Here is a 25748-nt window from a genome sequence, read left to right on the forward strand (position 1 = left end):
TCCTTAACGTTTGGTTCTGAAGGTTTTATATTGTGGTTTCCAAAACACAAACGAAAACCTAAAGGATCAACATAAATAAAATAAAACTTTATTTTTAATAATAAAATTAATGTTTCTAGTAAGGAAAAGATAGTATGTCATTCCTTTAGCAGTACAAACAATCTTTTATCCAAAAGAATACATTGGGTTTTATTGTGTCATTTGTCTGAATACAGACTCAGTGGAATATCTAAATGATACCCTGCTCTGAACTCCAAGTTGAAAGTAAGTTTTTATTATACTTGAGGGAAACAATGGGTTCAGCTGCTTATTGCAAGGAGCAATTGCCAAGGGAGAGTTAAACTCAATTACTGTAACCATACTGAATAAAAAATACTGCCAAGAACAAAAATACGCCTGGGTAAAGACAGCCACTGAATAAAAAAAAAAAATCGACATAAAGCGTATCAAATATTTATTTATCTGGGCAACAAAGGACTATGATACATTGACAGGCATGGAGACTACGCCAGCACAACTCAATACAATACAACTAGAACTGCTTCCAAAATGGCCAGTGAAAATACAGAATACCAGGTGGTCCCAAATATTTGAACTTCTCTGAACAAAAAGAGAGAGCAAGGAGAGAGACAGAGTGTGTGTGTGGGGGGAATCCCTTACCCTTGGTTTAAAGACAATACTCATTTATTGCTCAAAAGATGCTTTCAAGGGAGGACAGTGGAATAAAATAAACTTTTTTTTTTCTCCCCACAATACATAGAAGGGTTATCAAACCACTCGTTTAAAAATCTTTCCAGGGTCCAATATCAGTTTTTTCTTTCAGTTCAATGAAAAGCTAAATGTAATACTAATTATATATAAAATTTTATTTTACTTTTTTTTTATTCGTTCAGCTGTTTCATTGTCATCTTTAACATGCTACAACAGGGCTAAATTCATGAATCCCAGAGGGGGAAAAAAAATCCCCCAAACCTTGAATTTCTAAAAAGTACCATGAACCACATGAAGAACTAATAGGGAAGATTCAAAACCCACTAAACAAGAGGTAAACGAGATCACCAGATAAATAAAAAAAAAAAGAGGCTTAAAACAGACTCACCATATTTACAATTCCCATTAAATTACACATAAATAAATATATACAGAGACGTGAACACTGATTCCCTTATATAACTGTGAATCGTGTTGCCAGATAAAGTTCAAGTTGGTCGCTTTACCTTGAAGAGGAAAAACTTCTACAACTGAAGACATGACATGGAACTTCGTGTATTTGTGTTCAAGTTTATTCACAATACTGATAAAAACGTCATTTTCCTTTTCTTTTTTTTTTTTTTCTAGTATGGCTACACTCTGAACTGAAGTATGTAAGGGAAGGTGGTGATTCAGTCCCATGAAGCTCATATAATTTTTTTAAATTTTTTATGGTTTTTTTTTTTTTTTTAGAAAAAAACCGTTTTTAACTTTTTTGTGGTGGTGGTCGTTGTTGAGTTGTTGTTGGTTTTTTTTGTTTTTTGTTTTTGTTTTTTTAAAAAATGGTTCACAAACTTGGACAGAACTTTTCTTTGCTGGCTTCACGGCCTGTTCTGTTCTCTTAGGCTCCACAGGAGGGCAAAGGGAGTTGGCGCCGACGACGAAGGGGGACGTCGAGGCAGGGGGCCAGGTCAGCAGGGGCGGGGGTGGGGGGCTGTCCCCGCTGATGGCAGAGAGTCCCCCAGACGCTGGGGGACCGAAGGTGGCGGCAGCGGAAGCAGCAAGCGGCAGTAGCAGCAGAGGGGGTGTGCTGGTCCCGGGGCTGTCCCAGGGCTGTCCCCTGCCCGCGGGGGGGGGGGGGTAGGTGGGGTGGAGACTGGGTAGGTGGGCTCCCGGGCTGGTGAGGCCAGAGAGGCAGGGCCGGAGGACAGCCTCACTTTCTGTGCTTCTCCTCTTTGTCACTGCTTTTGGCGCTGTTGTCCGTGTGGCTGTTGGGGTTGTTGCTGAGGTACATTTTGTCCATGGCCTTGAGGGCCTCGGTGAGATAGTTCTGCAGGGCCGTGACGGCGGCGCACACCGCTGGGCTGCCGAAGCCGTGGGAGATGAGGTTGAAGTGGGTCAAGCAGCTCTGGATGCCAGGCTCCAGGATGGGGTTGGGCCGGGAGTTCCCCAGGGGAGATCGGTCCTGAGCCAGCAGGTCAGTGAACTCTTTGCATATCTGTCTGCAGCACAAGTGAAGCAGAGAGAGAGAGAGGGAGGGGTGAGGGGGGGAGAGAGAGAGAGAGAGAGAGAGAGAGTTGAGGCTCCCCTGTGGGCAGCGCCAGCAGCAAAGAGAAAACCTTTCTCCCTGCAGTTACCTCCACCGGAATCCAGAGAACCCTGGCCTGCCTCAAGGCCCCAGGGACAGACTTGGGGGGTGGCCACATGTTGGAAGACCCAGTCACCCCTCCATGTCCCCTGAAACATGGCCCTCCCTACCTTCACAAATGTCTCTCTCCCTCCCACCCCTCAGCTACACCTAACTGCTAGCCCCCTCCTTTCTCACTCACACCAAACACCCCAGACACAGAAAAACATTCCACACATTTAGAAGAGAAACAAAGGAGGAGAGGCACAGAGGAGTCAGAAACATAAGCATCTCCCCAAGAGCTGCCAAGAGCATGCAGCCACCCCAGTTGTCCTGTTCAAAATATCAGAGCCCCACTTCCTGCTCTGTTCGAGAGAGACCAAGGTTGGTGGGATGAAATCTCTGCCCATTCACTTCAAATCAGGTTGGAGGCAGAGAGAAAGGCAAACTTTTCCTGGGATTATTTTGCCTTTAAATAAAGGCACAAAAAATCTGTTACTTGGGGACAATTCAGACTGAGATTGAGAGAGAGTTCAGAGAGAGAGAGTGAGAGAGAGTGCTGGGGGGAGGAGCAGAGGGAGAGAGAGAGAATCTCAAGCAGGCTCCATGCCCCAGCCTGGGCAGGGCTCGATCTCAAGACCCTGAGATCATGACCTGAGCTGAAATCCCGAGTGGGATGCTTAACCAACTCAGCCACCCAGGCGCCCCTCAGGCTGATTTTTGAGAAGAAATAAACACTTCCATGTCGATTTCCCATTCCAAGGTGGGGGGGAGGGGAATCTCTAGGGAAATTGTGAATATGGGTGTGCTTAGGTAGCTAAGGGAAGAGAAAAAGTTGAAATCTCTGAAAGGGTCTTGGAAAAGTTGGAAATACAGACAGGGGAGGCCTATACACTGGAAGCTGTCTCTGAATCTGGGAGGCAAGGCCTAGTTGGGGCCTTCCTGGGGCAGCAGTAGCCTGGAGGGGGTGGGGTGTTGGTATGAGGCAGGTAGGGAGGAGGGAGAATGGGGGAGTATTGGCAGGCTGCCCTCTCCAAGGCCAGCTGATGTCCCCAGGCCAGAAACTGTCCTGCCTGAGGCCTCAGCCTCTGCCCTCTGGTTCCAAGCCCTCCTGTGACATCGACTTTGATAATTAAGGGCTTCCAAACAAGCCTTTTAATTTCCAGAAAACATATCAAAACAGTCATTTTCTTTTCACACACCACCTGGAGAAGCCTATTCAGCCCAAGCACTGATGGGAATATAACTTGGGCCATTTTGAAACCTATGTGACATCTCGCCTGTAGGCTAAAACTTGTGGGCTCTGTGTGTGTGTGTGTGTGTGTGTGTGTGTGTGTGTGAGAGAGAGAGAGAGAGAGAGAGAGACAGAGACAGAGAGACAGAGTGAGACTTTGCAGGAGGGAGGCAAAAGGAAGGCAAGAAATGGGATAAAGGATTAAGGCTGAAACTAGGAAAACTTCTGACTTGCACATTTTGCAGGCCACTGCTTAATCCTTGCCCTCAGAGAACATATTGATAGGAGACAAAAACTGATACAGGCAAGCCTGTTACCCATTTACAGACTCGATGCTGGTCTTTCTAAAACAACATAGTCACCAATCCACACTCAGCTTCCATCAAATCCCAAGGATACTCCACCCCCATACACACTAATTTCTTTCTTTTTTTTTTCCAAACTGAGAAGGGGGAGCAAAAGAGAGGATAAAGAACGGAGACACACCAAGAATCCCACCTACACTTCCCCTTTAAGGTAGAGCATGGATTCTAAGACTATGTTGTTAACGTCAATTATTTACAACAACAAAGCTGATTAACACCAAACGAAGACAGGAGAAAAGTGCGACCAGAAACGATTTTGATTTTTGTTTCTCTTGACAATAAGACACCGAGACCCCGGAGAGGTAGGGAAATGCCTTACTTTGTAGCCAGGAGCATGTTTTTTCTTGTCACTTGCTCATTGGGATCGGAATGTTGTCGGTTGAGAAATTCAGCTACTGCTTTGGCAGGAAATTCGGTTTCGCACACGTACCCAAAGTCCCTGGCTAGGTGGACCGCTTCTCCTGGCAGGACGCGAGAGAGGAGGTGAGCGCAAGAGAATGAAAAGAGCTGAGGTCAGATTTTCTTCCCAACACTCTTATTTTCTTAACCCAGATGTTGAAGAAAACACAAACTACTTGTTTTCTCGTTTCAGGCATTTTATTTCCTTCTCTGTAGGATCTGGCAGATGAATTTATCAGGAAAAATGGCCACTTGTCCTAGAAGGGCCAAGAGGATTTGAAAATGTAAATCCCATCCACCACCCTCCAGTCCCATCCCCCACCCTGATGACATTTTCCCAACTTCTCTTTTAAAATGTTCCTTGTATTCCAACCTCACACCTATCAACACATTCATAAATGATATTCATAATTACTCGTTGAGCTTTTCTGCGAAGGGAACAACTAAAGGTTTACATTTTAACTTGATCGCATATAATTATCTGTTCATCCAAACCGATTAACCAAGAGGATTTGAGGGTCACTCCACTGAGTCTGTCTGTGTTGTTGATTTTCGAATCTTTGGTTTTAATTTCCTGAACCAGTTGGTTTTTACTGCAGGGCTTCCTGCCATTAGCTCCAGCTCCGGAAGAACGCATGCGCCAATTAGAGCATCAAAGCCCTCTCTGCAGAGCTTGTTTCCATAAAATGGAGCGGATCACAAACAATAACAGTTCTCCAGAAACTGCCTCCCTGCTACAGGACTCAACCCCCAAGCCCATGCACACTCTCACACTACACCCAAAGCCACCACGACCGTTTCCTTGGCGCGTAATTCTTTCGGGGTATGGATAGTGGGTTCTCTATGTACTCATGTTATTTTTAATGCAAAGCTACTGTACTAGAGTTTCTGGCCTTGAACAACTGCTTATTGTTTAATAGTTATATTATCATCTTTAACACCATTCACAAATGCCTCCTAGGATTCCTCCTCAAGTTTACGGTTTTAAACTTTATTTTTAGTTCTTTATAAAGCTGGAACTCAAATCCCATTGTGATGTATCTCCTCAAACGTAAGGTGTAAAGAAGACAAAATGCCTTCTTTAAATATAAATGGTAGTTTTAATATCTACCTGATCATTCAAGTGTTGTTGTTGTTTTTTCCTATTGGCATGAGATATTTCCAACACAACACAAAGGAAAACACAAAGACAGCTTATACATTCATTCCAACACATCTAAACTTAAGCCAATTTAGTATCAGAAAAACTTAACAGGAATCCAGAGGAAGCAGGAATGTGAGTGGATTCTGATGACAGTGTATCTAGAGCATGGAGTGAGAACAGGGGTAGCTTTTGTTTTGAAGGGGTTGGAAGCTTTGTGTGTGTGTGTGTGTGTGTGTGTGTGTGTGTGTGTGTGTTAAAAACTGCCATGAGAAACTTTCTGCAATGCTTATATGTCTTTTCTCTTTCCTAGCCCAACAATTCAAAATCTAAAATTGTTCACTTTTCTTCCCCTCCACTACAGAAGCACAATTAAATAAGAGATAAGGGAGCATATGTTTGGAAAAAAAAAACAAAAAAACCTAAAAGGGCATATAACCCTGAGCTTTCAGGACGGTCTTAAATCAGGATGCAGGTCAAAGATTCCCAAATTAATTCAGGAAGTAATGGTCACGCATTTCTCAAACGCAGATGTCAGAATAGCTTACGTAATTTACTGCTGAGCTCTGTGGAGGAGACAGGAACTTGGAGAATATGCAGTTCTTAAATTTTCACTTTGTTTTGGACTGAATTGGGCTTAGGGAAATGGAATTTTGTGGCAAAGGGGAAGAAGAAAGGAGGACAGGAAAAAGTACAAATAGTTTTTTGACATGCCAGGATTCCGTTCCCTTCCAGCTATATTCTCTGGGAAAAAAACAAAACAAAACAAAACCCGAAACTGCCCAATTGACACAAAATACAACCAAACATCTGGCCACTGAGTATTATCCATTTTCCCAGAAGACAGTTCCCTTCTTGTTAGCAAGTGGACTCGCTTACCCTCCACTAGTGACGTGAGGAGGGTGACGTTGGCAGCTTTACGTCTCCCTGCTGGCAGATTTAATCCTATTTTGTCCAGTTTTTCTCTTAAAGATCTTCCTCCATTTTTAGACTTCGCCCTGTTTCACAAATAGATGCAAGAAAGGGATTTAGAAAACACTGGGTTGCTCTGAGTCACGTTACAGTCACTCTGACAACTTCCTAACGTGTGCTTTTAAAAAAAGTAAGGATCATGGCCCCGAGATACTTAAGGGAGGGAAACCTAGGAAGGAATGGTACAGAAAGATCATAGGAGACAAATGCTAACTGTAAAGCACCCCCTGTGTTCAGTTATTCTTGCAGCCAAGGTGGCAGGTTGGAAGGTTTTGATTGCCCAACTCTCTAAAGAAGAACCACAAACAAACAAACAAACACAGTTCTCATCTCTAGGGTTTGAGGTATTTTTGAGTTCAACTGATTACTGTGTATTTTCCCTGTTGTTACAATCACACAAATCCCAATGGGGTCTTTAAATTGTCTTTGCAAGAACCGCTGTTAGGTTGTTCAGAGTAACCAAAGTTATCATCACTCTCACGTTTCTTGCTCTGGCTTTAGCCCCAATGGGAAATTCATTTTACCAACTGTTTACATGCCATGTCACTAGCCTAACTAGAAATGTCAAAAGCGGTATCAGCCTTTAAAAATTTCACTGATTTCAGAGACAATGGATGTGGTTCTAAATAGATGTCTAAATAGACTCCCATAATCAGAAAGTGGTTAAGATAAATTGTTTAAATAAAACAGCAAATTAATTAATTTCAGATTTTATTCCCTACTCAAGTGCTCTTTAATTGTGTGGATTAGATTATACTCCCCTAGGTAAACAGTATCCAATATTGGGGATGGGGGAAGGGGAGGAAAAAGCAGAGGGTGGATTCAGATCTGTGTCAGAGAAAGATTACAAAGGGAAGCAAAATGACTGTGAAGGAGTTAGAAAAGATTGGAAAAGCTGATGTTTAAAACCTTCCAAAAATGGTTTTATACGCTTTGTGTGGGATATGCCCATCAGAGCGGGACTATGGCTCCATAGATGCATAAATGAATAAACGTCGAAACAGTGAAGTTCTTGGTCTACTTTCTTATTTTAAAAAAAAGAAGAAAAAAGAAAAGATCATCTGGGAAAGTTCAACCCAACACCCACCACTCACAAAGTTGGGTGGAACCCTAGGAGGACGAAGCCCAAGGGAGGGAGAAACCTGCCCTGAGGGAAGGTGCTTCACCTTGCATGCCCTTATCAAATCTTATCTACGAAATGAAACCTTCCGACCTCACAGGGCTGAGACGTGTATCCCTGGCCACGTATGTAACATGCACCCCTGGGTAACGACTACACATAATGCACGTACACGTGTCTTGCGTGCTGCCTGGAGCACATCACGGCAGGGACCTGGAGCACATCACCTAGGGACCACTAATGCGAGCGCCTTAGGCACAGGGAGTCGCCGTCTGGCCAGAGGTGACGGGGACGAGGAGGTGGGGGGAGGGCTGCAGACTCAAGAGAAAGCCAACGTCTTCTACTTAAAACCCTATTCAAGGGACGGTGGGTTACCGTCGGAGACCCTACACGGAGGTAAGGCAAAGTAAGGCGCCTGAGAGTAAGTTTTCCAGGGCTTGCAAGGTGTACGCGAGGAGGGAAAAGGCGGCTGCACGGCGCCCCGCCGCTGCAGCTGCCGGCACTGAACCGGCGGTGCAGTGAGCTGCGCGTGCGCGCGGGGAGTTGGGTTGGGGGCGGAGGGCCCGGGGAGCGCGCTGCGGCCGCGGACCCGAGCGCGCGCCAGAACGGCGAGCGCGCGGGAAAGCTACGGAGAGCGCAGGCGCGCGCCGCCTCATTCCCGCCCCCAGCTCCCACCCACCCGGTTTTACGACCTTCTCCCCGCCCCTTTCTTTTCCCGCGAAGGGAGGGCCGTGGCGCGAGGCCCGTTTGCGTCGCCGCCCAGGCGCAGGCGCAGTGTTTCCCCGGGCCGCGGGGCGGGGCGGGCAGGGCGGCGCCGGGCCTCACCTCCGCAGCACTCCGCCCAGCAGCGAAGCGTTGAGACACTCGGGCGGTGAGAGGCGCCTCTGTACTTCCGCCACCGTGACCTTGTACTTCGAGGTGGAGCTGAGAAGCGAGAGACGACCCGGAACTGAACAGAAGACTTCGTTGGGGTTCACGACGCCGCCGAAGAGGTTGTCCTTGTTTATGGGGATGGCGGAGACGGCGTTGCTGTTGGACTTGGACAGGGACACGGGGCCTGCGGAGACAGACGGAGAAGCTGCGTGTGGGTGTCGGGGGGGTCCCTCCCAAGTCCTGCCGGACCCCGGCCCTCGCCCCGGCTTGCGCCGCAACCTCCACTTTCCTTCCAGCCATGAAAAATCCTGTGGCTCCTTTACCCCACCTTCTGCCCTACTCCCTGCAGTATTCCCGTCCTGGGGATCGAGCCGTCCTGGGGATCGAGCCTCAGCCCCTCGGCGCACCTCCCGGCGGGCGGGAGGCGCCCCCACCTCGCCCCATCAGCCAGGCCTGTGCTTCTGCCTGGACCCTTCCCTTTTAGCCCTCAGGGTGCTGTCTAGAGATGGTGGTGAAATTGTGACGCTCTGGGCTCTCATCCGAGGAGAGATGCTGGAGTACCGGTATAGGGTGCAAGGGAGGGGATTACGTTTGCACACCGAGAGCAAGCTATGTGTACTTCGGAGGTTCTGTGGGGTGGGGGGTTCAGTGTTGGGGAGAAATTGTCCCCAAGACCTGTAATAAAGGTCAGCAGAGAGTTTAGATGGCTGAAGTGGCCTGTTAAGTGAACATTTCAGTTAAGGCACCAACCTGGGAGGTGGTGGATTCTCTTGTCACATACCACACGTGCCCCATCCTTTTGATAAATAGGCCCTTTCCTACGTTTAGTTTTGAAAAGGACCCGAGTTTTGGAAATCCATTCCACGGCCCCATTTTGAACAGGGAGAAAAAAGAGGATAAACAGGCCTACCATATACACTAGCAATATGCCCTTTTGTTGAGCAAATAGTTAATATCCTTGTCTGCTTAAGTGTCTTCATTGGCAAGGGGAGAGGATATAGTCTTACTAGTTAAAATCATAAGCTCTTCATTGTCGGCCCCACCATAGTTAGAAAAAAATTCAGGGCCAGGAAAAAGTGTACTACCATGTTACATTTCTCAACATCAATATAATTCAGATGCATTCACAACCATTTAAGTACTGTATGCATTTGTATTTTAAAATTCCACAAGGAGACATATATAATAATATGCATACATTCTACTCAGTACTCCTCCCTCCTTAATGGGGATATTCTAGACGTATGGGGAGGTGGGGGGCTCTAGGTTTTGGATAGATCACTTGTGACATTAATAGCTCTGGGGAGGCTAATAGAGACAATAGGAGTTAAACGAACTCTTGAGAGATTACTAATAAAAGAGCCAATTATCATGTCGACTTGGAAAGAGCATCTCTTAAGATTTATCCCTTGCACATCTAATTTGACGTGACAAAGACTTCACAGATGCAAAAATGAAACTTTAAACTAGCTAACAATATACTGATTGGGGTTAGAAATGAGAACAGTTTTATATAGCATCGTCCTCTGGTGGTGCCTAGATTCCTGTAATGTAACATTGCTACCATAACAACAACAAAAAAAGCTGCTGTGAATAGCATTTAATCCAGTGAACTTTATTTCTACTCACTAAACAATACAAATTACAAATCCATCCAAATCACTTGACACTTTTTAAAAACAATTTCTGCTCTCAACAATTATGCTAATAATCCTGACATCTTCAAGATGCTAATTTTAACCAAAAGCCAAATTTTTGTTAACCTAATTCACAAAGTTTAAAAACCCTTAAACAGCTAATGAGAAATTAAATTGAAGAACATGAAAGTTTTTTTCTTCCTCTGCTAAGGAGTGTTAACAAAAGACACAATTGCTTTTATATTAATGTTGAATTGTTTGCACTATTTTAGCATTATACACTTCTTAACACTCATGGCCACTCACACAATGGATTAACTAAACTATTAAACCATTTCAAAATTGAAATGCCACTTCCAAATCAGTTCAACTATTACACATTTCATGTGTTTGTCTAGATATCATTAAACTAAATTAAATGGTCAAATCATGAACAAAGCTAGCCTGTTGCCATTACTAACATACTGAAAGCCGATCATTTAAGCATTGCTGTTCTATGCCATCTATTTGCTAATTCTGAGCCTTTAGGAAATCCTATTTGAAAAAAATAAATACAGCTCTGCGAGTTCTTTTAAATAGCACTATGCCTGTAAGGACATGCCTGGAATGTAGAAGGAAATGGCTTACCTTTCTTAATTACAGTTTGATCTGGGATGTTAATACCCGGGTCTTCTACATGCTGCAACAAAAGGATACACATGGATGTAAGTGTATAATCAAAACAAAAGGAAATGAATATTCTGTGCAAGATGGGGGGAGGGGGAAGGTATAGAATCAAAATTTCCTCCTCCCATATAGTGACATTTATATATAAACATCTCATCTTGGCTTATTGGAATTTGAGGCTTTGGAACTCAAGAGGTTTCACTGCACACCCACGGCCAATTTCTCCTCCCCCGGCAAATAATCCATGTTTGAAGGAGGTGGGGGTGGGGAATAAAACTTTCTTTGCAAATTAAACCAAGTTTTGGAGCACCTAATCTTTCTCACAAAGTCAGTTCAACCTTTAAAAATGCACCTAGCTTTAGTTTGGCGCCTCAGCGGCTTCGGACTTCAGCGTTTCCAGTGTTCAGGCAGCAAAAGCCAGGGAAACACAATAGAAATGACAAGAGGCGGGAGTAAGAGGGGAGTGTTGTAAACGTTTTAGGTAATGTGATAAAAAGCAAAGGCGTATACACACCTTCACTTAGGGAAAACTAAAAATCATTTTTAAAGATGATTACTGCCTAAACTGGGTATCAGAAAGGAATATGAAAACGATTTAAAAAAAAAAAACAACCTCTGAGGGTATTTTTTTTTCCTGTTGTCCAGCAGTGGATTTGTTGGTGTGGGTTTTTTTTTTCCTCCTCTCTCTCTCTCTCTCTCTCTTTTTTTTACAGATGGATGGGTATACGTGTGTGCTAGAGTCAAAACGTGATTAGAAAGTAAAATGAAATCATGTTTTCTAATGCAGAAACTGACAGGCAATATAATGTCTGGCTGTGTTTACAAATTAGCACCAGGGCTGCTGAGATAGAAGATTTCGCAATCGTTACCAAACACAGGCATTACCATTTAAAAAACTATTACTTCCTTCTCTAGTCTTTGTCCAACAATAATACTGATTCGAACATTTTCCATTCTGTCTTGGATTTATGCTCCTGTTAATTGTGCCTGATCGCAATGATTCCGGGTGGATGGTACTAAGTTGCTTTATTACAGGTTTTATTATACTCAATGCTCTCATTTGTAACTTGCCTAAAGTGCTTCTGGATTTAAGTATAATTAAATTGAGAAATGTTCAGAAATGACTACTGCTGCAGTTCTTGTGTTTTAACTATATGGGGAAATATGATCCCTTTATGCATGCACCCTAAACCCATAAAGTAAATGTAGTGTGGCATAATACTTTTATTTGTGTTATTTCTAGACCTTGTCCATACAGGGAAGACTGTTAAGTTTAAAACCCCACTGAGATATTAATGATTAAATAATTTTCACCATCAATTTGATTTTCTTAAATATTTAGCAGTCATTCTTATTAAAGGTTAACTGTTGCAGCAATGGGAAAATTGAAAACAACCCTTTTCCTGACCCAAATTCCTTTGAAAGAATTTTTTTCTTAATAGGTGGGGGAAGGTGGGGAAGAGCAGCAACTGGGTTTCCTTGTTTTTATTTGATCTCTTGGTTAATTTCTCCTACTAATTTCACCACAAAAAGTGACTATACAGGTGTTAAGAATTCACACCAGCCACTTTGGAATTTTTGCAAAGTAGAGCAATTCTAATTCATGGTAATTCCAAAAGGCTGCAGTGCATTTTGCAATTCAAATATGTCCAAAGAGCGGGCTAGAAAAAGGATTCAGAGACTCTTTGGGAAGGGGAACTGAAATGATCACAACTTCCAGGTTTGTTTTTTTAATTTGCATTTTCTCAACTATTGCTCCTCTTACTTTACTTCCCAAGAAATGCACTGTTTAGTATGTTTCCAAAAACATTTATGAACACAGACACACACACAATGCTTACTAAACCCCACAATGGATTAAGTGCCTACTTTTCCTGCTTTCCATGCAAGGCTGCTAAACATAACCAACAAATTTCAGTGATTAACTGGACCAAATGAGAGCTGTAATAAGTTTTCTATTTTCCTATGTAACTTAAATAATGTTTTAAATTCACCAAGCAAGCAGGTAAGTTCATCTGACCATTTTCTTTGCAATCTAATGCAGTAATCATTAAACTGTCAACGGACATATTGCTGCAATATTTGATGCACTAATTTGGAATAGCATTTTAGTAAAAATCACATCCAGATACATTTCCTCTCCAAAGAAAAGCAGCATTAACAGAGCCTTTACAGCTTTAATAAAATTATTGGCTCATTCTAATTCCATTTCAGGAGGGTTGTGAGGAAACCATAAATACGTAGAATTGAAACAGAGATGCTGGTTTAAATTTAATTTCAGAAAGTATTTTCAAATTATCAATAGCCTGGTTTACACTGTAAACAGTAAATGTGCTAATACCATGCTTATTCAGAAATCGTTTTAAACTGCATTTATTGATAACTGGATTAGAACTCAAATAATGTATTGCCCAATAGTCTCAAAACATTTAATTTAATATGGGGTGTAGCAGGTTCTGATAGGAGTTGGGAACCCAGCTAATGATTTATGAGGTCAGCACTTAGCACCCCTAGGAGGAGAAGGAGGCTGCATTTTAATGTCCCTCTGCTCCGATTTGCTACTTACTATTCTTTAATCAGGGTAGGCTACACACATAACTTTTAGATATCACTAGTGCTTATGAAATCCGGTAAAAATAATTTTTTTAGTATGTCGTTCACGCTTTATTTTAAACTGCTAGGGTATTTAATGAGCTCTTTTGGGTGAATTTAACATCTTTTTCAGGACAGGGAGCAATCCCCCACGCCAGACTCAGCGGTGGAATTAGATCTTCTCCCAATCGAAACAGTTTACTGTCGTGGAGAGGGGCAGATATTGTTAATGGTGACATTCGTCTGATTTATTTCTGTGTCGGTGGAAATGGTAATGCAGGCATTGTTTGAAGGAGCTCCAGGAACCATTGTTCTAGGGCTATAACTCTCAACTACTTTTTAATTTTTTAATTCGGTCGTTTATGTGGGTTCTCCAAGTGTCCGCCCAAAAAATAAAATGAAATTTTGGAAAAGTAAATGCCACTGAGGGAAACCCCGGGCCCACAGGCTGTGTGTCCCAATTATCTTCTCTGGGGGTGGGCGAGCCGGGGCTGCGTTCTCCCTCGCGCCGCCCGCGCGTCCTCTTACCGGGACGTCCTCGATGGCGTGAGGTAAGGAGTGGATCGGGAGGTCTCCGAGTCCTGAGCTAAGCCCGTGTGGGCCGTGCAGGAGGTCTTCGTGCCGCCGGTAGTCCCTGCGAGGATCCAGGCCCGAAAGCTGGTGGGGCAGCCCCCGGTGCGTGTGCAGGAGCCCAGACTCCTGGCTCTGCCTCTGGCCGGGCCAGCCCGGGTGCTGCGGCTGCGGCTGAGCGTGCAGGGGGTTCAGGCTGTAGGGGTCGTTGACGTGGGAGTAAGGATCTTGCGACTGGGGGTAGATAGGCTGGTAGGGCGGGGGGAAGTAGGGGGGCTGGAAGTCGGCATTAGGGGTGTGGGACAGCGGCGGGGCGCTCGTGTAGGGAGATTGACCTACAGTGCCCAGCTGGGGCAACCGCGCCGTCCCGTTGCTGGTGCCGTCGTGGCGGTCCTAAGAGAGACAGAGAGAAGAAGGGGGGAAAGAACAAGAAATCAGGCGTCGAGTTACAGCTGTCCACTCTAAATCCACTCGGCAAGACTGCGTGGGAAACCGCTCATTCCGGTCGGCAGGCCGCCGAAAGAAATGAGCTCTAAGTTGTTCATTTCGGAAAATACCCAGTAGTGAAACGGGCTCTTCCAAAAACGCAGGGAATTAGATCGTGCAAATGTGGGGGCATAAGAGGCTCTGTTTAGGCTTTTCTTTCAAAGTGTGTGTGGGGGGGGGGGGGGGGAGATAGAAAAAGGCCTCCCAGAATACAGCCCGTTAAACTGCAGCGTGAAACCTCCCTTAAGCAAAATTAAAATTCCTGCTAAATATTAAACAGTAGAAGCGGCCTTTTCTTTTTCCCCCGGATTTGAACCTGCCTGCCACTGCGTTATTGTTTACCCTGTTCCATTTATTTGGAGGGGAAAAAAAAATCATACACGTTCAAAGACTATTACCATTTCATGACTATTTAAATAGAAACATTTCGTAGAGGGGCTGTAAGGAAAGCACACCTTTAAATTACCAGCTTAAAGAAGGTTTTAACTGCAGGATGGGGTTCTGTCTTTTCCGCTTCCTCAGTTAGGAGCCCTTTTCTCGACAGGGTCGATTTATGGTACGGATGGGGAGAGGGGGGACGTCAAGTCAAGGTTTAAAATAGGAAAATTCAGCCTTACTGGGTTTAAAAGAGAGAGGTGCACCCGGGGCGGAGGCTCCCGCCCCTTGCACCCCAGCCCCAAAGGGCAGAAGAAACGCCTGACTTTATGTTCCTCTATTGCAATTCGCTTGCAAAACAAGCGAACAGAGTTGATTCCAGGGAGTGCGAACCCTCGGAGGTTCAGCCCCGGGCCCCGAGGGTAGGGGACACACCGGCCGCATTTTTCCTATAGATGGATTAAGCATCAAACGTTGAGAACATCTCGGGAACAAGTGCAGACGCAAGGAAATAAGGATGAACGCGGCGAGAAACACGCCTGGGGAAGTAGTGGTGAGGTGGGTCTGCGCGCCGGGAGAGGTCGAGCGGGGGCGGGGGATAATGCGTTCGACTTAAGAATGAAAAAAGCGAGAGAAAGGGGCAAAGAGAGAAATGCAAATGGAAAAGGGGTGCCCTGAAGGAAACCTGGGCGCGAAACCCGAGGTTGCGGGCAGCTCCGCAGCACCAGGTTTCCAGAAGAGAATTCCTAAGGAAACAGGGATGGGGGTGGGGATGGGACTCACCATAGCTGAAAAACTGTGAACTAACATCTGCGAAGAGTCTGGGGTAACGAGTCAGGGTGGAAAAAAACAAGCAAGCCTGGAGAGCCCGGCTGCCCCGCCGCCCGAGCGCGCCCCACACAAAAGGCGCCGAGAGCCCCGCGCCACCCAGGACTCCAGTCACGGCGCAGACGCTCCCCCGAGCGCTGGAGCCCCGCTCTGGTCCATCCGAACTTGAACCACCGATTCGAGCGGCGCCTTCAGCTGGTCGAACCCACGGTCTCTATCCTGCCGTGATCGGTTATGATTCAAAGTTCCTTAAAAAATGAAAAACCCCAAAAAGGGAAAAAGAAAAAAGTGTGTGTGTGTCTGTGTGTATGTGCGTGTTCCTTAATCCGTGTCTCCCCTCTTTTCTTAGCGGCGGCTTCGCTTGAGCTTCTAATAACCGCGCTGGGCAGCGTTCCTGGAGCCTCCTAATAGCAGATATTCATGACTATTAATATTACACGAATACTTAATAAGGGAAGAATGCCTGGAAATCGAGCGTGAAGCGGAGAGGCAACTCGCGCCGGAGCCGGCTCTCAATGCAGTCCATTGACGGGAGCCTCAGTGTAGCAAATCGGAGGTGGGGAGAGGGAGCGCGAGAGACAAAAAGCGGGCGAGAGAGGGAGCGGGCGAGCGCGCGGGGGGCCGCGGCGCGGCGTCTGGCGAATCACAGGGAAGGGGCAACATTTTAAAAGGTTGCAGGGCATGCAAAAGTGAAAGAGAAAGAGGGAGAGAGGGAAACCGAGGGAGAGAGCGCAGAGAGGGAGAATGTGTCTGCGTGCGTGTGTGAGAAAGAAAGTGTGGGTGAGAGAGAGGAGCCCAGAGTGGGGAGAGGGGAGGGAGGGAGGGAAGGAGGGAGAGCCCGAGAGGAGGAAGGGAGGGAAAAAGGGAGGGAGTGAGGGAGGGAGGGAGGGAGGGAAGGAGGGGGAGGGGGCCGAGCCGGAGCGCACGGAGGGGGAGACCGCGGGGGAGGGGGAGGGGGAGAGGAAGCGAGCGAGGACAATCAGACCTAAAAGGCTGGGGCAGACCTCGGGATACCGTGGGGGCCGCGCGTCGCGGGCAGGAGCTGCCGGGGACCGCGTCCGGGCATTCATCGGGCCCTCGGCGCGGGAGGTGCTGCCCGGCCCTCTCGGGCCGCGGGCTCCTCCGCTCCGCAGCCGGGCCTGGGACTCGGGATTCTGCTGCCCGCTGCCGCGCCGCTCCTCCATGGCCCGGCGCCCCGCCCGGGACCGGCCCGCCCGCCCGCTCCACCGGCCCTCGCCTCGGCGGCCGCTCGAGCTTCCCTCGGACAGCCCGGGCCGATCGCTCTGCCGCAGCTGCCGCCCCGCCCTCAGCTCTCCGGGGCAGAGGCTCGGGAAGAGGGAGCCGGGACGCGGTCCGGGGCGCGCAGAGACGCTAGGCGGCCCAGCTCGGGCGCCGCTGGCACGGGCTCCCGGTTCCCGGCGCAAACCCGTCCGACTGGCTGGGCCACTCCCGCCCGACGCCCCCCCGCCCCCCCCCGGATGACACGGCTCGCTCTCTCCCAGCGCGGCAAGGCTGCCGCCGCTGCCAGTCCGCCCGTTGGGTTGTCAGAACAAGCGGCACCTCGCCTCCTGCGTGTCCCTGCAGAGCCCCGACATAATTAGACAGCCCTGGGCCGGCTCGCAAACCCGAAATCCCTGCTCCGGCGCTCGCCCACCGCAAAGTTGTTGAAACAGCCCTCACTCTGTTCTCGCTCTCTCTCTCTCTTTGCCTCACTTACACACACATTCGCACGCGCCCCCACAGGGTCCCTCAAGTTCTTCGCCTCCCACCCAGGTCTCATCGGCGCCCAGCGCCGCACAGAGGTTCGGACCCCGCCCGCCGAGGGCCTGGCGCCCGGAGCTGGGTTTCGGCCTCCGCGAAAGTGAAATGCCCGAGCCTCGGGCCACAGCCTTGGCGGGGATAATTCACTCTCGGAGACTGAGGAGCTCACTCGGACCAGTTAGCAGAGCAAACCCCCCCCCGCCCCCCGCCACGGGCCTGAAAACAAAGCGGCTGGTGTGCCCTGGGGTCTCTGCGCCCCGCACCGTGCACAGCAGGAGCCCCGAGAGAAGCGCCGTCCCCGTGGGATGTCACCCCGTGCCCCATGGGGTGAGGGGAGGGCGAAAAGAAAGAGCCCGGGAAAAGAGAAAGATTTAAAATAGTCGACGGAGAGGAGAGGGGGGAAGGGAACCGGTGACACATCGTTCACACAAACCCGGGTTCTGATTTCAAGTGAAGACAAGACCCACGCAGCTGCGCCCGCGCAGACCTCTGCTCCAAACATTTCCAGCTCCAAATGCCAAAGAGAAAGAAAAGGACAGAAAAGAAAAAATAGCAAAAGCCGGGATTACCACCTATTTAGGTAATCGGCCGCGGGCCCCCTCCCCCTCCTGTGACTCCTCCGCTTATTTCAGCCGGGGTTGTGAAGGAGTTCGGGGCCGCGGCAGCCAGGCCGGCTCCCAGCGCCTCCCGCGGGCGGGTCAGTGGTGCCGGAGCTTCGCCGGCTGCCCCGAGAAGCCGAGCTCCGGAGACCCTGGGTTTTTAAAATGGGCTCCAAAGAGGCGCGCTCCTCCAGCGCCGCGGGCTCCGCGCACCCGAGGTCGTGTGCAGCCCCGCCAGGATTCCCACGGTCACGCAGCCGACTGCCGGGCCGCTGCAGGGGCCGAACCTTGAGGACCCGGCGACTAGGCGGCTCCACGCGGTGGCAGTCCTCCCACCTCCACCCCGGGGATGCTCTCAGAGTATCCTTCAGAGGGAGAAGCTGCTTAGAACTTTCTCAAAAACATAGATACCTGGAGCGAGCCCCGCAGCAATTTGGGAGAGGGGTGCTTCCAGACTGAACCCAATAACTGGGAGGTGCAACACAGCTCAGAGCGAAGTGTGCAGGCTCCTTCTCCAAACAGAAAAGACCCTTCCTTTTTAGAAAGGGGGAGGGGGAAGATAGGAAGGAAGGGAAAAAATGAATAAATAAAATAAGGAATTTTAAAGATCGGAGAGGAAGTATAAGGAGGGAAATGGGCTCTTTCCTTTCTCTTCCTGGTGACTCAGCCCCCAGAAGCTCGCTGGAGACACACGCAGGGTGCACAGACGCGCGCCCAATTGCCAGGAACTGCTTCAAAGACCCATGCTCGTCTCTTCGCTCCACTCTTGGGCAAGCCCAAAACTGGCCAGAAAAAAAAGGTGGGGGGGAGTGGGACACCAGCTTCGAAGGAGGGAAATGAAAGAAGACGGCGTCCACATCCTTCCTCTCCAGCTTCTCCCCTGCGTTCTCCGGGAGAATTGGAGAGGCGGGCGCTGAGCCGGGGAAAGTTTGTCCCACCCGCATTTCGCAGCTGGCTGCGAGCAGAGGAGGCGGCGCGGGGAGGTAGAGCTCGGAGCCGGCGGCCGCAAGGATAACCAGCGCCGCGCTTACCTCGCAGTCCTCGTACTTGATATTATCCGTCAGTTTCCAAAGCATTTTCATGGATCGGCGTGAACGGATTTGCCCCCTTCTCCGCCTCGCACCCAAGTGGAGCTACTCTCTGGGTAAGCGCAAAGTGTCGGCTGCCGGCGGTGAGCGCAGGAGGAGGAGGAGGAGGAGGAGGAGGAGGAGGAGGGCGAGGAGGAGGAGGAGGGTGAGGAGGAGGAGGCGAGAAGCGAACGAGCTCCCGTGTGCGCTCGGAGATCTCCCTCTAATGGTAGAAACTTTTCCCTTTTCCAGCTCTTTACCAACAGCCTAATCGCCTCATTAGCATATCAACAATAGTCCAATTGCTCGCCAGCACCGCAATCCGCGGCCGGCCGCTCCGACCCAGGTATAAAGGCCTCTCCGAGCCGCGAACTTGCTCCTAGAGAGCATGCCTGCCCGTGAGCCGACCAAATCTCCCCTGAGACCAGCTGCGCGCCCCGGCCCCAGCCACCCCCAGGCCCCCCGCCGCGCCATTCCACCCCTCTCCTGTTCCCCTCCGTCTCCTCCTCGAGGGAGATGCCCTCCGCAAAAACCCGGCACCGTGCAGGGTCCAAGCGGCTGCGCCTGGGGCCCGGCTTTCAGCACCTCTCCCTCACCCCTGCCAACGCTAACCGCGCTGTCCTTGCGGCCCCGTCCAATTTATTAGAAATTATTATCCCTTTCGCAATTAAATATAATCATCAAACCAAGACCGGCAAAGTCACTCCAGGATTTTTGCCCAACAAGAGATCGCCTCCGCTCGCGGCAGCCACCACCTCGGGCCGCAGCGCCTTGGGAGTTTTATTGGCTTTGCGCTTCCCCCCCCCCTACCCCCCCCCCCACCCCCAGGTTGAAGATTTTGCCAAACGGCTCCAGTCGCTCGGCTGGGGTTTGCGATCTTTTAATTGCCGCGTGTAAAATAAAAATTGTACCCTGAAGAGGTTAGTTGACAGCTCCAGGGGTTAAATGATTTTCCTCTCATTTGTATGAAGCTAGGGCTGACTGATAATTCAACGTGGTGTTGGGGCTAAGGGTTTCCTAGGTGCGATGTGGACAAAATAACAGAACTCCTTACGGAGACTCACAGTCGCTCCTGGAGTTGTGCGGAAACACCGACATGTGTGCTCCGTGTCATGCATGCATCAAAATAAATCGCTGGGAACCAACTCTTCGCTGTGCTAATCTGCTCCAGTTTTCCCAAGATCCCCCTTTTTAATTAAAGCAGGGAGAGTTCCTTCATGATTTGGTGATGTTACTAAAGCGGGCGCGCTGGCGGCGCAGGGCCCGGCTGCCGCAGAACCCGGAGGCCTGGGGGCCACCCCCTAGTCCAGGTTGGCCAGTCCAGGCTTTCCCGCTCCATACAGGGACCTGCTCACCTCACCGGGACGTTAAATATTTTTTGCTTCTGTTTTAGTGAATTGTTTTAAAGAAGAAATTAAAAAGAAAGACCTGACGTAATCCTTCAAAATACAGAGTAATTAATTTCTCTGGCTGAGCTTCTCATTTGTCCTCCATAAAAAAGTTTTTGTGTGTCTTTCTCCCTCTTGAATACTGCAAACTCACCAACAGTAGGTCGGCCTCAGAGTTGCTCTAGGAACGACTTCTGGTTCCATCTAGGCCTGTTTCTTGCAAATCTCCAGGCCTCCCAGGTCTCCATGGTGTGTCCTTGCAGAGGGGTAAAGGCACTTGCAAATCCGAGCATTTCTTAACAGGTGGAAGGAAGGCAAGAGGAGGGAGGACCACCTCCTCCCCCTCCCCCAACTGCAGAAGAGCAATTCTCCTTCCGGATGACTGCAGCAAATGCCCCAAGCCAGGCAGAGTAGTCCAGAGGCCCTCCCAAAACTTAGGAAAAAGACTCGAGAAGGAAGGGGGATTCAGAGCATGAGGGACACCCTCCCCTGGGCACTGCCTTACACTCCTTTTCCCCACCTGAACACTAGCACAGTTCTCTGGCTAAACACAGCCCGCGGTTAGGAGCCACGCTCCACCCAGAAAATGGTCAACTTCCAGCACTTGCACCAAGCACCTGAGGGGCTGCCCCCGGGCCCGCTGCCCAACGCAGTGTCTTCAAGTCGGGAGATGGGCCGCCTCGAGCATTTACACCTTCCCAGCAAGTGGCCACAGCTGCAGAGCCTGATCTGTAGGCCAAATCCTAGGCCTGGGAGCATGGGATTTTTACACCCTCAGACGTCGCCACACTGTGCTTAAGGGAACTTCAAGTTTCGCTTTCTTTCAGTTTGTGGGCTGGGGAAGGCATTCAAGGCCCTTCATCTTCTCCACCCACCCCCCACCCCCTTGCTGACCCATGCCCTGCAGATTTGTGGCTCCACACCCGCCAGGGCTGCTAAACTGTTGTTGTATTCCCGCCGAGGGTGCCTTTGAGGTGCAGATTGCCGCCTGCAAACTCTGCGCCACCGTCGGAGTTCTGGGTGATGAAGAAAGGCCCAGGCGAGCGCCCCAGTAGACCCTGGAGCCAGCCGAGCGGCGTTTGTGGGAACGTCATTACCACGACAAGTCTCTTCATTGCATGTCAATGCTCCATCCCCACCAGCACCCCGGGACAGTAGCGCCAGGCCTGGGGCTACAGGTCGGGGGTCCAGGCCTGAAGTGGGGGTGTGGAGAGGCCATTGGAGGGAAAAATGAGTATCAGTGTGAGACAGAGACACCGAGAGAAACAAAGAGACAGCAAGGGGCCTGAATGACTATTTTCTCTGGTTGTCACCACTCAGTGGGACCCGAGGGCCCAACAGGCCAAGCCTGAAGGATCCAGCCCCTCCAGGCCCCAAATCTACGTGCCGCACCCGAGAGGCAGGCTTCCCACCACTTGCCAAACTGTGAGCCCGCAGGAGCCAGGCCCAGGGTTCACTCCTTTCCCCTTTGGGCCATATTCTCACTGCGACCGAACCGTAGGCCCTTTAGAAGCTCAGACGCAGGCTGACCCTGCACTACTGGTACCTTCTCAGACCCGAGGAGCTCGGCTGAGAGGTCCACTCGGCTTGTGGAGAAAACTGCAAAGACCTCAGCTAAAGACCTCCCCCAGTCTACACCCTCCAGAGAAGAGAAGGAAGAAGGGCCCTGAGGCGCACTGGGGCAAGGGGGGGAAAGTGGGGATTCCCAACATTTATGTTTGGTGTGGGATTTGCATCCTTAAACAACAAAGTTAGTCTAACTTTGGGAATGAAATTGCATTTTAGGGAGGTTTAATTGGGAGGAGAGGTATAAAAGAGTTCAGGGTTAACAAAAATAATAAATACAAGGAGAGAAATAAAAATTGCAAGACAGTTTCCTTTCCCCAACTCCAAGAATGTAGTAAAGACAGGACTTCTCTGAACTTTATTCCTAATGGCACAAATCTGAAACACGAAAAAGAACTCGTCCCAGAAACGGCAGAGCCTTGACTTCTCTGTGGGAAGTTCCCTGCGTTCGGTTCAAAGTGCCCTGAAGGCTTTTAGGCACACAGAATCTCGCCCTAACCAGGCCTCCCTATGCCAGGGGGTGGGGGGAAGAGGGTCCCGCGGTTCCCATTAGGAAGTCGGCGACAGAGGAGAGGTTCTACCCTCACCAGCCTGGCGGGAGCTGCCCTGGTTTCCATAGGGGAAATCTCTGGAAGTTAGGAGAGAGCCGGAAGAATGCTCCTGTGGCCTGGGTGGGGTCAGGACTCAAGGGAGTCAGGATCAAGGGCCCAGTTGGCCTTGTGGTACCCGAGGCCTAGCCGGGCCGAGTTCGGCAGACGTCGGTTTCGGCAAATCTTGGACCTGCCTTATCACCCACCATTCACCCCTCATCCAGTCACCCCAATCTATAGCCCAAGCGGCGAAAACTGGCTTCACGACTCGGACCGAGAGAGAGGCTAAACTCTGTGCAAACTCTTTTAAGTATTTCCCCAAAGAACATTCTCGCGGGCGCGACCCGTCCATCCGGACCCCTTTCCATTCTCCACACCCACTAGGTCCCCCAAACTTGGAGACAGAAAGAGAGACAGGTGCACCAGAACCCCACCTCATGCGTAGTCCTGGGGTCTCTAGGGCAAGAACGGAGGCGTACGGAGTAGTGAACCTTCCTTACCACGCGCTGCAACCCCCGCCCCGCGCCCTTCCCCCTCCCGAATTAGTCATCCACCCTTGTTTCTACGGGGGGGGGGGGCGTGAAAGGCCGCAGCGCAAACCACAAGTGACCCCCGGGGCCACCTGTGGAGCGTGCGCCGGACTTTCCTCAGCTCCGGGCCCGCCGGCAGCGCGTGTTTTTTCTGCCCTTTCTCTCCTGGGAACACTCCTGGGCGCTGCCAGGCGCGCCTCACTTACGACTCTCCTGCCCTGGGCCAAGGCTCTTCCTCTCCGCCTACCCCCCCGGCCCCCTCCCCCGCTCCACCCCCGCCCACTTCAGCCCCAGCCAAGGCAAACCCCCGTACCTGCCAGTCCCCCATTTTGGCAAGTATGGACATCGCGGCTCGGCGCTCCTGGCGACGGGTCCCCGCCGGGCATGGGCTGTAGGGCTCGGCCGGGCCCGCTCCCTGGAATCGCTTAGGCAAATCCTCCTTTTTTACCTGCTCACCAACATCTCACCTGGTCATAAAGAGCTGGGTTGCTACCTGCCGACGCATGCGCGCTGGCCCAGGAATTCACTCCTCCAGCTCTAGTCCCAGCGCCTCGCAGAGCTGACCTGGGAAGTGATGGATTTATAGCCGCGGCAATCTCGCCATCAGCTCCAGCTTTTCCCAACAGCCCCAACCCGCTTTCCCGGTCAGTCCCTGACCGGGGAACAGAGGCAGACTGCCTGCTGGGGTGTGCAGGGCGCGATGCGAGTGTGAGTGGGTGTGTTTTCGCACTCAAGCAATGGGGGCATCTCCGCGCTCTTCCCCAGACTCTCCTCCCCCCTCGGAACTTTGGGGCTGGGAGAGTCTCCACCCCGAGGTGGGGAGGATGGGGGGCGGGGGAGAAGAGAGCAAGGCCTGGAGATTGGGCCCGACCCGATAGGTCCCTCACACCTGGATGCATGCGGGTAGGGCCAGATCCTGGGGCGGGCCTCCCCACTAGTCCTCGAGGTTCAGGACAGTCCGGGCCCTCCCGGATCCGAGTCTGCAACCCCCAGGGGGTTCAGCGTCCGATCCCAGATCAAAGTGTTCCTCAGTAGGTGAAAACGTTCGCGATTCTGTTTCATTTCTGGCTTCTAGTTTAGTCTCCTCCCACCGTAGATACACACTCTCTCTCTCTCTCTCTCTCTCTTGCACACTCATACACTCACACTTCTATTTAAGGTGAGCCCCTCCCCCACTCCTCTATGACTTCCCTACTCTTTATCTTTTCCAATAATAACTCTTTAAAGGAGAATGGGGGCGTTGGTGGTTCTGGGATGGGCAACTGAGGTTTGGGCTGGGGTTTGCTTTCCCATGACAGATAAAATCACTCAAGTGATTTCACCGCTGCTTCTAATTAGAAGGGAGATTTAAAGGAAGCCACAGGATTTGGGGCTCCCGAGGAGCTCATCTCCCCGTCAGGAACCACACCTGGTCGGGAGGGAGGTCCGGGTGAGGAGCTTAGCCTCGGGCCGCGCTCCTCCGAGACCCTGCCAGCCCCATTCCGGCAGCCACGAGATCCGAGAATCCAGGGCTTGGGCCTATAACTCCTGGGACAGGCCCTGGGACAGGGCCAGTTACCCTCCCTGGCTGGCTGCAGTCTGGGGGACTAGAATGAACAAAGAACGGGCTTCAAATCCACTACGACACGTCAGGCAAAATGTGTAAAAGGTCAGCTCAGAAGCTGAGGAGTGACTTGTCCCCATACCCAAACTGCCTCTTTCTAGCCCTGTGCCCCAGCCTCCATACCTGCCCCACTGGCCTTGCACCCTCCTGGCATGCGCGGAGATGGTGTGGCTGGTGACTCTCAAGGAGTTCCCGTGTCGCCTAGGAATTTGAGTCTTCCCTGGGCTGCGGGACTTTCATCCCTGTGCCGATTCTCTTGTGGATTTGAAACTTTCTTGGACCTGCCTTAGATCCTTGCTCAGCAAGTATGGTGTTTGTTTGTGGGTCCCTTTTTTTTTTTTCTTCCTTGTGAGAATTTTAAATTAAAAAACACGGCGTTTTTAACCCGTAGTATCTCCACTTCACTTTCCCGGCTTTCTCCACCCTGTCAAAGTAGGTTGGTGAACTTCGAATTCTTTGAAGTCCCAAGACAGACGCGGAAGACGCGTCTTGGAGATTCCGGCGGGGGGCGCTGTGCTCCCTTAAAAATGAACACCGTTTCAGGCCCGTGCAGCCTCGCTACTCGCGCGCACCGTGGCACAAGAGCTGGAGGGACCAGGGACCCGGCTGGCTGGGCCACGCCGAGCTCAGGAAGGACCGGCGGGCGTGTGCTAGGGCTGAGGTGGGGCGCGAAGAGTGCCGTCTCCAATTCTGATACCTTTTGGGGGCGGGGGGGAGGTGGCTGGCAGGGCGTGGGCGGGAAAGAGAAGGCAAAGCCGCCGGCGCGGTTAAGCGCGAAAGCACGCGGCTGCGCTGAGTTGGTTGGAAGTGGACAAGAAGGTTTGGAATCGAAGCAGCCAGGCCTTGGGCATGAGGGTGTCTGCTCAGATGATTGAGGCTGGGGTCCGGGTGGGGAGAGGGCAGAGAAGGAGGAATCCGGAAGCCGCCAGGAGCTCGTATTTAGCTTTGGAGTACGACCACTCGGGGTCCAGACTCAGCTCAGTCATTTACATTTACAGGCTGAGGGACCTAGGGCAAGTTACTGAGCTTGTTTGAACCTCAATTTTACTCATTTGTAAAATGGGTAATT

The 25748-nt window shown here is 50.3% G+C and overlaps 1 protein-coding gene across 4 annotated transcripts; it reads right to left on the reverse strand.

Annotated features, from left to right (window-relative positions):
• Nucleotides 1–315: 315 nt before the first annotated feature.
• On the reverse strand, nt 316–19063 carry TFAP2A (transcription factor AP-2 alpha). 4 transcript variants are annotated; one of them, XM_073877564.1, is made up of 7 exons: nt 18967–19063; nt 13845–14279; nt 10686–10737; nt 8374–8605; nt 6336–6454; nt 4236–4374; nt 316–2192 (listed from the first exon to the last, which is right to left on the reverse strand). In XM_073877564.1, the coding sequence occupies exons 1-7, from the start codon at nt 19015–19017 to the stop codon at nt 1904–1906; spliced, it is 1317 nt and encodes a 438-aa protein (XP_073733665.1). In that variant the 5' UTR covers nt 19018–19063; the 3' UTR covers nt 316–1903. The 4 variants fall into 4 exon arrangements, with proteins under 4 accessions (XP_073733665.1, XP_025746912.2, XP_025746914.1 ...); XM_025891127.2 differs by having other exon boundaries at nt 4236–4377; XM_025891129.2 differs by lacking the exon at nt 18967–19063 and adding an exon at nt 15531–16360 and having other exon boundaries at nt 4236–4377.
• Nucleotides 19064–25748: the final 6685 nt, after the last annotated feature.

Source organism: Callorhinus ursinus, unplaced genomic scaffold (assembly GCF_003265705.2).
Source record: "Callorhinus ursinus isolate GAN/ISIS: 27379988/994484 unplaced genomic scaffold, GSC_fseal_2.0 scaffold26, whole genome shotgun sequence".
NCBI classification, from domain to species: Eukaryota; Metazoa; Chordata; class Mammalia; order Carnivora; family Otariidae; genus Callorhinus; species Callorhinus ursinus.